At 45.8% G+C, this 15,900-nt stretch overlaps 2 protein-coding genes across 2 annotated transcripts in view; one reads left to right on the forward strand and one right to left on the reverse strand.

The window, feature by feature from the left end:
- Positions 1-1,067, reverse strand: part of Tmem52b (transmembrane protein 52B) — a 5,605-nt gene extending 4,538 nt beyond the window's left edge. The window contains exons 1-2 of the mRNA XM_045139792.1: positions 1,043-1,067; positions 922-1,000 (exon numbers count right to left, since the gene is read on the reverse strand). Of these exons, the coding sequence (XP_044995727.1) occupies positions 922-1,000; positions 1,043-1,067 (104 nt within the window). The remainder of the gene's footprint in view (positions 1-921; positions 1,001-1,042) is intronic.
- A 614-nt stretch (positions 1,068-1,681) lies between these two features.
- Olr1 (oxidized low density lipoprotein receptor 1) lies at positions 1,682-12,313 on the forward strand (the record flags this gene model as incomplete). Its single annotated transcript, XM_045139793.1, has 5 exons — positions 1,682-1,781; positions 5,057-5,302; positions 10,306-10,445; positions 10,970-11,085; positions 11,915-12,313. Coding segments are annotated over 5 exons (759 nt in total), but the record flags the coding sequence as incomplete, so codon positions are not given.
- Between the last annotated feature and the right edge of the window lie 3,587 nt (positions 12,314-15,900).

Genomic DNA, 15,900 nt, shown 5'->3' on the forward strand with positions numbered 1-15,900 from the left:
AGGAGAATGAAGTCTGCACCGGTTAAATGCAATAACCATTATTAATTTGGAGAGAATTGAAAGGGTGTAGACACTCTTACAGTGTAAGGTTAGTGGGAGCTTGACAATGGAAAGTGGAATCATTATCTGGATACGATTCTGACTTATTTCCCAGTTCCAGATATGGTTTCCTTTTCTTATTTACATATTTATTTATTTGACAGAGAAAGAGAGAGAGAGAGAATGAATGGGCAAGCCAGGGCCTCCAACCACTGCAAATGAACTCCAGATGTGTGGGTCCCCTTGAGCACCTGGCTAACGTGGGTCTTGGGGAATCGAACCTGGGTCCTTTGGCTTTGCAGGCAAATGCCTTAACTGATAAGCCATCCCTCCAGCCTATGGTTTCCTTTTCATTGAGTGGACCTGTTAGCCAATCCAAGAGCAGCTGGTTACCCACCATGGCTGTGTGCCACTATTACACTTTTGTGAGCATCATGTCAGGTTGTTTGCTTCTGAGTCACTTAGACTTTGAGTTGCTCTGAAAGATGTTGCCCACTTTCCCCCGATAGCTCATGTAGCGCCTTCCAGCACTAGATGGGCTAAGTGTCTGGGGACTGGCTCTCTTCTGGATTCCAACCAGGTCTCTCCATGGTCCATGCCGACAGCATACGGTGTCTTCAGCAGTAGGGTCTTACCTTCAACCTCTGTGTTTGTTTGTGAGATAGGGTCTTGCTCTAGCCCAGGCAGACCTGGAATTCACTATGTAATTTCAGGGTGACCTCGGACTCCTGGCGGCCCTCCTACCTGTGCCTCCCAAGTGCTAGGAGTAAAGGCGTGTGCCACCATGCCTGGCTGAATTCCGTCTTATTACAATGGATTGAGAATTCCATAAAGGGTCATTGCAAAAAGAGAAGACAACATACAAACTGTTAAGTCAGATACTTAGATCCAAATATCTGGTATTGGATTCTAACTCCTAAATTTACCAGTGTGTACTTTCGTTGCTGCTGTAGCAAGATACCTGTGAAGCAACATAAGGTCAGGAGGATTAGTTTTGGCTTACCGTTCCAGGACACACAGATCGCCATGGTCGAGAAGGCGTGGTGGGAGGGGCAGGAAGCAGGTCTTCACATTCAATCCGTAGTCAGGAAGCAGAGGGCAATGAATGCTGGTACTCAGTTCAGCTTTCTTCTTTTTACTCTGTCTGAGACTGAATACATGCAATTAAAAGCCCTTGAAATGGTGCAACCTACAAGTGGGTCTTCCTTACTCGGTGAACCTGATCTTAAAATTCTCTCCCAGTCATGCCCAGGATTGTGTCTCTGGTGATTCTAGAATTTGTCAAAGTGACACTATTTACAATTTCATGTTTGGTAACCATCCATAGGTTTCATCTGTTTGATGAATAGTTTTTTTTTTTTTCTTCTGGTTTTCCAAGGTAGAGTGTCACTCTAGCTCAGGCTGACCTGGAGTTCGCTATGTCGTCTCAGGGTGGCCTAGAACTCACAGTGATCCTCCTACCTCTGCCTCCCGAGTGCTGGGATTAAAGGTGTGCGCCACCACGCCAGGCTTTGTTTGATGAATAATTTGTGAGCCAATGGCAGGATGCACTCCTTGGGACACAGGACATCATATACAAACAGGATGGAAAGCCTCGTCTGATTAGTTCTGTCCTTCTGTTTCTCCCTCCTTCCCTCTAGGTCTGGCCTTTCTTTCTTCTCCATGGTGGTTCCCTGTGGCTATGACATTGGGTGTCATTTGCCTGGGCTTATTGGTGACCATCATAGTGCTGGAGACAAGGTGTAAGTAAAATGGGACGTGGGGTGGGCTGAGGGCTTATGAGCATAGTTCATCACTTAGTCTCTTTAAAAAACAAATATTTTATTTATTTATTTATTTGAGAGAGAGAGAAAGAGGGAGGGAGAGAGAGAGAATGGGCATGCCAGGGCCTCCATCCACTGCAAATGAACTCCAGATGCATGCGCCCCCTTGTGCATCTGACTCATGTGGGTCCTGGAGAATCAAACCGGAATCATTTGGCTTTGCAGGCAAACACCTTAACCACTAAGCCGTCTCTCCAGCTTCAAAATATTTTTATTTTTACTCTGTGGACATGTAGGGCTGTCCCTAATAATGGCTCCCCCTCTGTGGTGACATCTGGAGGAGTCTTCCTTTCAGGCACTGGTCACTTGTTTCACATCCTTCATTTTGTCACCTCCGCCCTTCCTAAAATGTCCCAGGGCTAAAAGAATGTTACCACAAACCCTGTGATGCAATAGCTTACCATTCCTTGGGCGCCTGTCTCAGAAAGGTCAAGGGTCACAGTTCCCAAATAAAAGCAGGAAGTGTGGCAGGGCAGGCAGTAGGGGAGGAGTTATACAGGAATTAAACACACAGAATGAAACACGAATGAAAACTCCCGCTAAGAGTCAGAATACTGCACTCGGGAGGCAGAGGCAGGAGGATCGCCATGAGTTCGAGGCCACCCTGAGACTCCATAGTGAATTCCAGGTCAGCCTGGGCTAGAGTGAGACCCTACCTCGAAAAGCCAAAAAAAAAAAAAAAAAAAAAAAAGAGTATGATGGGAAATGACTACTTTAGGTTGTCCATATTTACCCTATTTCACTATAAAAGTGTAGTTAAACATTTCTCTTGCTGTTCTTTCCCCACCTCTCTCTCATCCTCTCTACCCCCCTTTTGTCTCTCCCATGCTGAGGACTGAACCAGGGCCTATGCCCACTAAGCAAACGCTCTGCTACCAAACGGCATCCTTACTTTCCTTGTCTTCACTTCTAATTGGTGTATAACTCCAAACAATAAATAAAATCTTACATAATTTTAAAATTCAGAAATATTTACATAATCCTTCTTTATTTTTATTTCTTTTTTATTTATTAAAGTCAGAGAGAGCGGGGGAGAGAGAGAGAGAGAATGGACACACCAGGGCCTCTAGCCACTGTAAATGAACTCCAGACACATGTGGATTTGTCTTACGTGGGATCTGGAGAATTGAACCTGGGCCCTTTCGGCTTCTCAGGGAAGCACTGCAAGTGCTAAGCTATCTCTCCAGCCCATATTTACATAATACTTGACCAAAAAGTGTGCAGTACTGTTTAATAACTGCCAAGTCTATGATTTCATCAGAAATTTGGGTATTTTCCAGCAGCCTTTGAGGTGTGTTTTGTTTTTCTTTATTTATGTTTATTTATTAGAGAGAGAGAATGGGCACACCAGGGCCTCCAGTCATGGCAAACAAACTCCAGATGCATGTGCCACCTTGTGCATCCAGTTTACATGGCTCATGTGGAATGAAACCTAAGTTCTTTGGCTTTGTGCCTTAATCAATAAGCAATCTCTCCAGACTTTTTAAAATTTTTTTATTTTTTATTTTTTGGTTTTTGTTGTTGTTTGTTTTTTTCCGAGGTAGGGCCTCACTCTATCTTAGGCTGACCTGGAATTCACTCTGTACTTTCAGGGTGGCCTTGAACTGATGGCGACCCTCCTACCTCTGTCTCCCGAGTGCTGGGATTAAAGGCATGCGCCTCCACACCTGGCTCACATTGATTTTTTTAAATATTTTTTGTAGGTGGTTTTTAGCCTACTGAGGCAAAAGCATTCTGCTTGCAGAACACTCTGATTCCGCCTACACTTATGTTTTGAGAAGGACACCTGTGTTGACCCGGGATGCTGGGAACAGAGCTGGTAATGGCTGGTGTCCCGCTGGCAGGTGATCTAATTTTGCTTGGTAGTCTCAAGCTAGCCAGAAGGGCTCCTGCTTCTGCGATGGGGAAGCTGCTGTCGGCTTTGTTTGGCTGAAGCCCTCCCTTGCCTGAACTCTCCATGAACCCTGTGCACAGAGCTGCATGAGCTGAAGCTCTGCCAACTGTGGTGGGCACAGCCCTGAGTCCTCCGGTTCTCTGTTGGCTCACCTTGGCCTCCACACTGGTCTTTTAGGTCCTGGATTCAAATTCAGCTGGTGCCAGTGGGTAACACCAACAATCTTTATTTATTTTATTATTTTAATTTTAATTTTATTTTTTAAATATTTTATTTTATTTTTATTTTATTTTGGCGCTGCTCTTGCTTCCAGAAGCCCCTTCAGGCCCACTTCCAACTAGTCCTCCATGGAAGAGAAGTTCTCTTCTCGGAGACGCTCTTGTCACCCACCTCTTCTCTTTTCCTCTTGGGGAGACTAGTGGTGCCTCAAACCTCCTCTTTGGAAAAAGCTTCCTTTTTCTTGGGCTTAGGCACAGCGACAGGTGAAGCTCCCATTCCATTTTCCCAAGGAACCTCCTGGGCACTGTTCCTTTCTTTCTTTCTTTCTTTCTTTCTTTCTTTCTTTCTTTCTTTCTTTCTTTCTTTCTTTTTTTTTTTTTAGGTTCCCCCCCCTTTCTTTAAGGATTTCTTCTGTTTCTCCAGTTTCTGGGTGATCTCAGCAGCATTTCCTCTTCCCAAACCACTTCCTACATGACATCTAGATTCTTCTGTGCAATCCCTCCCGTCTGGTAGAATGGGAGCCTGTTCCCAAAGCGTTGTCCCAGACACTTGTGAGCACCTCTGAGAAGCCACAGCAATTTTTATTGATTTATTTGAGAGAGAGACAGAGAAAGAGGCAGATAAGAGTCTAAGTGTGGACTGGAGAGATGGCTTAGTGGTTATGGCGCATGCCTGCGAAGCCTAAGGATCCAGGTTTGATTCTCCAGGTCCCACGTAAGCCAGATGCACATGGTGGCATCTGCATCTGGAGTTTGTTTGCAGTGGCTAGAAGCTCTGGCATGCCCATTCTCTCTCTCTCTCTCTCTCTCTCTCTCTCTCTCTCTCTCTCATAAATAAATAAATAAATAAAAATAAATCTTAAAAAATAATTACAAAAAAAAAAAAGAATATGAGTGTGTCAGGGCCTCCTGCCACTGTAAACAAACTCCAGATGCGTGGGTCACTTTGGGCAGCTGGCATTACCATGGGTACTGGGGCACTCAAACCCCGGCCTCCATCACGCTTTGCAAGCAAGCACCTTTAACCACTGAACCATCTCTCCAGCCCCCAAGCGTGGAGTCTTAATTCGGTTATGACTTAGTATTCCAGGTATCCAACCTCCTGAAGCAATATGGAGGGAACCTTACTCAGCAGGAGAACGTCTTGCAGGGGCAGATCTTAGCCCAGCAGCAGGCAGAAAACGCCTCCCAGATGTCACAGAGGGAGCTCAGGGACGCGATAGAAACCCTTTCCCAGCAGCTGCATGAGAAATCTCAAAAACAAATGGAACTCCACCAGCACAACCTGCATCTCCAAGAGGCTCTGCAGAAAGTGGCAAACTTTTCAGGTACCTGGGGGGGGGGACAGTGAAGAAAAGTGGTAGCTGCTGTTCTGGTCAATCATAAGTATATTTTTGCAAATATCCCTGGGCACAAAGTTGTCATATTGATAAATGTGTCATTCGTTCAGATGTGCCACACAGAAAGTCATTTCTGCTCTACCGTGTGTCCAGCAGTGGAAACAACTGACTTCATTGAGCATACCTGGAGCGCTTTTCCGCTCTTTGCTGGGACAAAACACCCGACCTGAAGCTGTTTTCGGAAGGAAGGAAAGGGTTCATTTTTCCCTGCCTCGCAGTTCCAAGAGGGAGTGTCACCATGGCACAGAAAGCTTGGCAGAAGGAGACAGCCGGGCGTGACATTTCCACACTAGCGGGGAGGTAGCAGGGACAGGGCGAAGCCGAGTGTGGCTGGGCGGGCACACACAGGAGGTTGGTCCTCAGTGACACACCTCTGCCTCCAAGGCTCCAGCGGCTGGGCATCCAGTGTGCTGCTCACTTATGAACACACGAGGTGACGGAAGATCGTTTACATGCAGACCTCCACACACCTTTTCACAGACAATGCTTTCTTCTTTAAAAGAGTCACCTACTTCCTTTGAAGACTTTAGCTTTACGTAGAAGAACCGTCTCACTTTCCCCTCTTGCAGGAGATAAGGAGATATGTCCCTATTTCCATGTGCATCTTAACCACTGGCTTTGTTTTTCTAAGGGGTCTTGTTGCTGCAATTATTGCTTGCACCCCTTTTTTTTGAACCACTTTTTTGCATCCATCTTACATGGGTGGTTTAGGAATTGAACCAGGACTTACAGGCTTTGCAAGCAAGCACTTTTTATTGATTGGTTGATCGATTGGTTTTTAGTTATTTATTTGACAGAGTGGGGGAGACAGAGAGAGAGAATGGGCACACCAGGGCCTCCAGCCACTGCAAACAAACTCCAGATGCATGCGCCCCTTTGTGTATCTGGGGAATCTAACCTGGGTCCTTTGGCTTTGCAGGCAAATGCCTTAACCACTAAGCCATCCCTCCAGCCCATTGTTGCTGCAGTTCTTCGCCCTTCCTTCTGCACCAGCTCCATTCTTGACAGGTTCTTCAGCATGTGCTGCATCTTCCCAGTAGAGTCAGTGGAGGTGACATAGGGATGGGTAGAGCCTGCAGGTGGGACCCAAATGAGAGGTCTGGGAGGTTAGCTTGCATGGTCAAGAATCAAGCTGGCCTGAAGTCACTCCGAATCTAGGAGGTGGACAGAAATCACACACCGTGCTGTGAACTCTGCTCACATTGTGCGGTATTTCTATGGAGTCCTAAGTCAGGTGTATGCATCTAGTCATAGAGTTAGAAAGCGTGACGCGGAGCCGCTTTCAGCAATTGTCCCTTCTCATGAGGAACATGAAGAAAGACGCAACTAAGTGCCACAAGAAGTCAATTTTCCCTAGCTTCTTGCTGGAGATACCCAGTGAAATTTAGGTGGAGGCAAGAGGGCCAAGTCAACCACGAAGTTTCGCGTTGCTTGGAGATTCAAGCCAAGCACAAGGGTGACACACCCCGAGGCAGGATTTATAGTTCTTGTAGCTAAAATAGGTGTCATTTGTTAGATGACTTATGTCTGTGCACAAAAGAGTATGAACTGCCTGTCATATGTGTGCACGTGAGTTACCATGTACAACGCGAAAGTTGGCTTCACACATTACGCTACAGCCCCTTGTCCCGGCCTGCTGCTGGCCCCCAGGCTTCTCGGTGGGATCGGCGTGGACAGGGTCTATGAAGGCTGAGCAGAGGTGACAGGAGGCGACTGTGATGTGGAAAGCATGGACGGCCAACCTGGTCAGACGCAGGCCTTGCTAGAACTAAAAGTAGCAAGAAGGTGGGCTGGAGAGATGGCTTAGCGGTTAAGCGCTTGCCTGTGAAGCCTAAGGACCCCAGTTCGAGGCTCGGTTCCCCAGGTCCCACGTTAGCCAGATGCACAAGGGGGCGCACGCGTCTGGAGTTCATTTGCAGAGGCTGGAAGCCCTGGCGCGCCCTTTCTCTCTCTCTCCCTCTATCTGTCTTACTCTCTGTGTCTGTCGCTCTCAAATAAATAAATTTTAAAAAATAAAAATAAAAGTAGCAAGAAGGTTTGGGGTCCTGAAGGGAGATGTAGCTAGAGGCTCATCTACCCCTCACAGCATCAGAGGATTCCCTGCATCGTGGTCAGAGCACGGCAGATTGTATGCATTAGCTATTGGAGGAAGAAAGATGAGGGTTCTTGCAGGAAGCAACCTTCTCGGTGTATCCAGAACAGCACCACTCCAGAGAGGTGGAGATGCGTATGAAAGCCCATGCCTCTACGGGAGAGAGTCCAGTCTATGAGAAGAAGCCAAAGAGACTAGTTAAGGAGAAGGGCTTGGGATGGAGAGATGGCTTAGTGGTTAAGGCATTTGCCTGCAAAGCCAAAGAACCCAGGTTCGATTTCCCCAGGACCCACATAAGCCAGATGCCCAAGGGGACACTTGCATCTGGAATTCATTTGCAGCAGCTGGAGGCCCTGGCGTGCCCATTCTCTCTCTCTCTCTGTCAAACAAATAAATTAAATTAATAAATATTTTAGAAAAGGAAAAGGAGGATCATCCCCAAATGACTCTTGCCCAGAAGTTCAAGCAGCTCAAAAAAAGACAAACTTCCTTAGAGACCAGGAATACAACTAAAGCAATTTTCAATGAAGATTTTTTTGTTTGTTTGTTTTTTGAGGTAGGGTCTCACTCTAGCCCAGACTGACCTGGAATTCACTATGGAATCTCAGGGTGGCCTCGGACTCACAGCAATCCTTCTACCTCTGCCTCCTGAGTGCTGGGATTAAAGATGTGCACCACCACAGCTGGCTGAAGATTGTTTTAATAACATCAATAAACTTATTGAATAAGCAGTTAAAACATAAACCACTGAGACCAAGATAGTTTAATAATATGCTTTAAAATTATTTTTCTTTTCTTTTTTTTTTTTTTTTTGGTTTTTCAAGGTAGGGTCTCACTCTGGCTCAGGCTTATTTTTCTTTTTTTTAACTATTCTTATTTGCAAAGAGAGAGAGAGAGAGACAGGGAGAGAAATATACACATCAGGGCCTCTTGGTGCTGCAAGGGAACAAAGGAACTCCAGTCACACACACCACTTTGTGCATCCTGCTATATGTGGGTACTGAGGGATCGAACCCAGTTCATTGGGCTTTGCAAGCAAGTACCTTAACTGCTGAGCCATCTCTCCAGCCCTAGTTTAACAATATTTCATATGAAGTTTTTACAGTTTCTAAGTCCTTTCACTAGGCACAGAACAATTTACATTTCCTAAACAAGCAGAATTTTTAGATGAACTGACCTTTCCCCAATGTCAAACATATATTTAATTTACTTTGGGAGGGTGCTTTCAATTAATGGGATTAATGAATGTAACAATTCAGATGAGATTTAGGAACACAGGTTCATACATCAAGTATGGGCGGTTTCGGCATGCCTACATGCCAACCAGTGGTCTATGTCACAGATGTGGATGTAGAAAGCTTTGGGGTGTATCAGCTATAACTGTATAGGATAAAATCTATGTCAGCAGCATCCAGAATTGTCTCCATCGACAATGAATCAATCGTAGCAATTACAATGTCTCCGGTTGGCACATATACTACGTAATGTGTTCTGTTTCCTCATAACATCAGACGATGGCTGTTGCAGTCCGGTTCGCATCGCTGTTAGAAATCACCTAACCAAGAGCAGCTTCTGGGTAAAAGAGGTTTATTTGGCTTACAGGCTTGAGGGGAAGCTCCACGATGGCAGGGGAAAACGATGGCATGAGCAGAGGGTGGACATCACCCCCTGGCCAACATAAGGTGGAACACAGCAACAGGAGGGTGTGCCAAACACTGGCATGGGGAAACTGGCTATAAAGCCCATAAGCCCACCCCCAACAATACACTCCCTGCAGGAGGCATTAATTCCCAAATATCCATCAGCTAGGAACCTAGCATTCAGAACACCTAAGTTTATGGGGGACACCTGAATCAAACCACCACAATGGCCAAGTCGTAGAGAAACCAAGTGAATGTTGGCTTCCATCAAGCAGCTTTGAGGAGAGTATCAAAAAACAACACTGCTAAAATACCATATGAGTCGGGAATGGTGACGCACGCTTTAATCCTGGCACTCGGGAGGCAGAGGTAGAAGGATTGCTGTGAGTTGAAACTACATAGTGAATTCCAGGTCAGCCTGGGCTAGAGTGAGACCCTACCCCGAAAGAGGGGGAAAAGAAGAAGAAGAAGTTGGAGAGGGGGTAGTGTTTTTACTGTATAACGTTTCCTAAGGAGATGAGAGCGCATGTCTGTTTGCCCCATGGGGCACTAGTGATAGACCGAAGCAACTGTACCAAGGGTGACCTTGAACTTTTGATACTCCTGCCTCTACCTCAAGAGTTGTGGGGTTATAAGCATGTGCACCCCAGCCCCATCCTGCCCCGCTCCTCTGTTGAAATGGTGTTGGGGATCAAACTCGGGCCTCATGCAGGGTCAGAAGGGACTCTCCAGACAGAGCTACATCCTTAGTGTCCAAGCATCACTTTAAGATCCAAACTTACATTCCTACTCCCGAGAGGGGGAAATGAAATGCTATATAAGAAGTCAATTTAAGAAAGGCGGGGTGGCTGATGCAACTAATCCCAGCACTTGGGAGGCAGGGGTAGGAGGATCCCCGTGAGTTTGAGGCCACCCTGAGACTACATAGTGAGTTCCAGGTCAGCCTGAGCTAGAGTGAGACCCTACCTTGAAAAATCAAATAAATAAATAAATAAATAAATAAATAAATAAATAAATAAATAAAAATCAATTTAGTTTAGTGGATTATCATCACTTTCTTTCTGTTTCCTTCCGATGAAAAAGGTGGGGATAAAAGCTCTGGGGCTATTCGGGTATTTGCGGAGTCTGGATGTTGTTCTGGTGGAGAGCTGTGGAGACACTCACACTGGGGCCTCACTGATTGCTTTCACACTTCCCAGGCCCTTGTCCACAAGGCTGGATCTGGCATGGGGAAGACTGTTACGCGTTCTCCTCTGGACCATTGGACTGGGGAAAGAGCCGGGAGAACTGCCTGCTCTTGAATGCTCAGCTGCTGAAAATTAACAGTACAGATGATCTGGTGAGTGGCTTGGGTGACGGAGGACTGGCGGATCGGTTGATGGGAAAATCGATCTGGTTTAGACTCGGGAAGGGAGCATTTGTTTGAGAGCCAAAATAGCTGTTTTTCCATCTTGACTGAACACTAATTACATAGTTGATCTTGAGCTGACAAGCTATCCCATAGCTTTAGGCTTCAGTAAATAGTTTCAGTAAACCATCAGTGAATGTCGAAGATCCTTTGTAAATTTTTTAAGAGTATTTTTATATTTATTTATTTATTTATTTATTTGAGCAAGAGAGAATGAGGGAGACAGAGTGAGAATGGGCATGGCCGGGCTACCAGCCACTGCAAATGAACTCCAAATGCATGCGCCACCTTGTGCATCTGGCTAACGTGGGTCCAGGGGAATTGAACCTGGTTCCTTTGGCCTCGCAGGCAAACACCTTAACCACTAAGCCATCTCTCTAGCCTCCTTCTTTATTTTTCAGTTTTGTGAATCTAATGATAACTGATATTCCGATTCTAAACCTGACTTTCCACAGGACTTCATCCAGCGAGCCATTGCTCATTCTAGCTCTCCATTCTGGGTAGGGTTATCTCTGAGGAAACCCAACCGCTCATGGCTCTGGGAAGACGGTTCTCCTTTGAAGCCCCGCTTGTAAGTTTGCTAATGTTTGGGGGAGGGTCATTGTAAGTTTTACGTTCCTTGCAGAACCTGCTGTGAAGTCACCACCACTTTCTACCAATGTTCTGTTTTTGCCAGAATCAAGTGTGGGGGTTACAGACATCGCCTTCCTTTCCCTTCTTTTAAAAGAATTTGCCTATTTAACTATTTGGACTTTTTGTTTGTTTGTCTGTTTTTCAAGGTACGGTCTCACTCTAGCCCAGGCTGACCTGGAATTTTCTATGGAGTCTCAGGGTGGCCTCGAACTCATGGCGATCCTCCCACCTCTGCCTCCTGAGTGCTGGGATTAAAGGCATGTGCCACCATGCCTGGCTTTATATTTTATTTTTAAAAAGAAAGATTCTGAGGTCAGTGATGGTAGAGAGACACCAAAATGGAATTCTCTTAAGGGGGAAGTCCATTGGGAAGGGGATGTATTGTTACACCATGGAAAATCATGGCTGGATTCCAAAGCCAGAGAGAGGCTTCGGTATTGAGGGATGAAGGGAAGTGTCCCTTTACACCGGTTTACAGAGGAGGGGAAGGCTCCACACCACGTGACCTGTTCTAGTGATGCCAGATTGGGGTGGAGGAAGTCAGGAAAGCACCAGAGAGGACTGAAGGCCATAAGTTAGGTGGCCTGGACCCCTGCGACAGGGATTCGGTTTTCCTTGCCACTAGGCCCCAGGCCTCAGGCAGCACCTGACCTCTTAGAGCGGTCACCTCTGTGATCTAACACCTTCCACATTGCGACTGCTCAGTCGCTTCGAGACAGGTAAGTGTCTGACACAGGGTTCAGTACATCTTTTCTCTCCACCTACAGGTTCAGGCTCCAGGGTGGTTCTTCCCAGACACACTCACGCACCTGCGCATACCTCCAACAGGGAGTGGTTTTTGCTGAAAACTGCATTTTAGCTGCGTTCAGCATATGTCAGAAGAAGGCAGATCTGTGGAGATCGCAGCCGATTGGAAGGATCTAGATGAACAGAAGAAGGTCTTTGACTGCTTTTCCTGGAATTCAAGCTCTTCTTCTTTGCTTGGATGCGAACGGGTGGCTCTAGGAACTGACTGTTGCTCTAAGTGACTGCAGAAGGACCTGGACAGACTGTTTCCGGGGCTAATTATAACCCAAGACTGGGCATCCAGGCATCAGACACCTATATATCAAAGCATATGATTCCATCTACCCACCTGTTATTTTTCCCAAGCCTTCCTATCAATATCCAACTGTCTTTATTTTTATTTTAGAGAATGAGCGAGTGAAAGGGAGAGACAGAGAGAGAGAGAGGGAGAGACAGAGGAAGGGAGAGAGAGAAGCCAGGGCCTCAGCCACTGAAATCGAACTCCGGGTGCTTGCACCCCCTAGTGGACATATGTGACCTTACACTTGCCTCACCTTTGTGTGTCTGGCTAAGGTGGGATCTAGGGAGTCGAAAATGGGTCCTTAGGCTTTGCAAGCAAGTGCTTTAACCACTAAGCAAAATGTGACTCCTCTCTGGCCTCCAGAGCTCTCTCTGTTCTTCCCTTCTTCAGTGCTGCCTTCTAAAACTGCGTGGAAGATAGATGTGGTAACAATGACCATGTGTAGGCAGAGGGGGAAGAAAGGGGAAATATGGAAATAAGCCTGGGAAAGAGTGCCCGGGAGACGGAACAGAGCAAAGGCCACACTGCCAGCAAGAGCAATGCATGCTCTCTGCTTTCAGTGCCCCTGTTTGTCGATCTTTGCAATGAAGTTCATCTCCACACTCCAGCACGCACACACACGCTCACACACGCTCACATACACACACACACACACACTCATTCTGGGGCAGTTGTGGTCCATCAGGAGACAGTAACTGCATGTTGTTGTTCTTGTTTTTCCCCACGAGCTAACCCACAGGCCATCATCAGCTCCTGAATCGGTTATTATTTCTTCATCTTTTTCTGTGCCCAAGAGCAATGTAAAAGTTTGAACCCTTCAAAACACATTGCTTAGAATCACAGGATATGTGGCCAAAAAGCAAAAACCTATAATTTCCCCCTAAATTTTGTCCACCCTCTATGGACAACCTCTCCTTGATTCTGTTGTGTTATTGTATAATTCACACTATGCAAGGCCAAAATTTTTTTAAAAACCCAAACCCAAAACAAAACTAAACAACTTCCCCTGCAAAAAGGCATGTAATTATAGGACTAATAACTAATCCCATTTCTTTTTATTTTATTTTATTCTATTTATTTATTTGAGAGCAAGGGGGAGAGAAAGAAACAGACAGAGAGAGGGAATGGATGCACCAGGGCTCCTAGCCCTGCAAACAAACTCCAGATGCACACACCACTTTGTGAATCGGGCTTACACAGGGCCTGGGGAATCGATCCTGGGTTCTTTCACTTTGCAGACAAGCGCCTTAACTGCTAAGCTATTTCTCCAGCTCTAACAATAAATTCTAGAACAAACTGAGCCAGGTAAGTGAATCCTGCTAAAGGGAAAGAGATGCACTTCAAGCTTCTCTTCTGTCCTCAGAGCCTCTCCCCTCCACATCCTTTATACTTTGTTGTCAGCGTTGTCAATGTTATCCCTGGGAAGACAGTTCAGGGACTCAGGGTTTTTTTTTTTTTTGTCATTTTGTCAACAGCTTTGCTGTGTAATTAATGTTTAATAAACTGCACATATTTGAAGCAGCCAATTTGATATATTCCTCCACATAATTATGCTGCCACAGTAAACACAATGACCGTATCCATCCCTCTTGCTCTCCCCACCAAACGCTTCCTCCCCAGAAAAACACCAATTTGTTTTCAGGTTGTATCTGTCCAGTTTGTGTGAATCAAATTGTCTAGACAATGCTTTCTTTTCCCCCAACTTCTTTAATTTTGTATTATTGTTGTGGTATTTACACACATCCATCTCACTAACTATATCAATTATCATTTCTCGTCAAATAGTGTGGACAGACTGCAAGGTGTTTTTTTTTTTTATTATTGTTATCATTATCTGTTTTACCAATGAGGGTGTTGGGGTTATTGCTGTTTTGGGATTATTACAAATAAAGCTGCTTTGAGCATCATGCCTACATCTTTGCAAAAACCAGAGGACCACCTTTGGAAGCAATCCAGAGTGTGTACGTTTAGCTATTTAGAGACTGCTAACCTGGTTTTCACTGGCACACACATATTGGCTGTTTCCGCCTCAGCTGAGCCAGAGTCGGGGCACAGGGATCGAGTGGTCACCGTATGCCTTAATTGACATTCCCCGGCTGCAGATGGTCGTGAGCACATCTGCATGTCCTTACTTGCTGTGTGCATTTTCTATGGCCGAGCAACTGTGTACCTCTTTGGAGAATCCCTAACTAGGTTGTTTTCTTACTGCTCAGAGGAGAGTTCCACATATTTGAGCAAATGTTGTCTCTAGTGTGAGACTTGGGACTTCACTGAGTCCACACACTCACTGCCTTTTTGTTCCTTGGACAAGAAAAGCAGACATTTGTTGTGATTTTTAGGAAGCCATTCTAACGCCGCTGTCACCATCTGCCTGCTTTAACACCGCGCATTATTTCTCCGGGGCATTTTTGCCCCTCCGGCATATTTCATCATCTCAGGTGTGACGCTGACATCATTCCTGGTCAGTTCCGCCCTGAAGCCAGCGGGGTTGGATGACCTCAGGGTCTCTTTCCCTTGCGGGGCTGCCACCGCACCTTGACCAGCACTCAGCTGCCAGAGGGAGGTCATGGGTCTCTTTTTGTGCTCCTTATTCTTCCCATGACCTTATTTGTTATTTATTTATTCATTCATTATTTGAGGTAGGGTCTCACTCTAGCCCAGGCTGGCCTCAAGCTTGCAGCGATCCTCCCACCTCTGCCTCCCGAGTGCGGGGATTAAAGGCGTGCGCTGCCACACCCAGCTTTATTTGTGTATTTTTACACTGTGATTTGGACACTATTTAGATACTACAGTTTTGTTGTTGTTTTTTATTGACAGCTTCCATAATTATAGACAGTTAACCATGGTAATTCCTGCCTCCACACTTTGCCTTTGAAACTCCACTCTCCATCATATCCCCTCCCCCTCTCAATCAGTCTCTCTTTTATTTTGATGTCATGATTTTTTCCTCCTATTATGGTGGTCTTGTGTAGGTAGTGTCAGGCACTGTGAGGTCATGGATATTCAGGCCATTTTGTGTCTGGAGGAGCACGTTGTAAGGAGGCCTCCCCTTCCTTAGGCTCTTACATTCTTTCTGCCACCTCTCCTGCAATGGACCCTGAGCCTTGGAAGGGGTGATAGAGATGTTTCAGGGCTGAGCACTCCTCTGTCACTTCTTCTCAGCACCATGATGCCTTCTGGGTCATCCCAAGGTCACTGCCATCTGAAAAGAGAAGCTTCTCTAACCAAAAGTGAGAGTAGCATTAATATATGGGTATGAACACTAAGAGAAGTGCTCACTGGGCAGTTTGATGAGCATAATATATACATTTAGCCAGAAAACAGCAGACGTTACACTTCTAGGCTCACAACATCCCCTATCGTAGGTTTTTAGCATCAGGCATATATTCCCTCCTGTGGAGTGGGCCTCCAGTCCATTTAGAGAGTGGTTGGTTTCCCCTACAATAGACATGCCATTATTGCACCCCTTGGCTCATTTGGCCTGGCTGGCCAAATTTAGGGCTTGTAGTGTCCACTGTTGTTTATCTCCATTAGTGATTTCTCTCTCTCCCATGGAACTGCATGCAACATAGCTTTATCCAGCTTTCTACCAGCTGGTTTACACAGAGGAAGTTTTTTTTTTTGTTTTTTTTTTTTTGTTTTTTAAGAGCGACAGACACAGAGAGA

This window comes from Jaculus jaculus, chromosome 23 (genome assembly GCF_020740685.1).
Source record: "Jaculus jaculus isolate mJacJac1 chromosome 23, mJacJac1.mat.Y.cur, whole genome shotgun sequence".
NCBI classification, from domain to species: Eukaryota; Metazoa; Chordata; class Mammalia; order Rodentia; family Dipodidae; genus Jaculus; species Jaculus jaculus.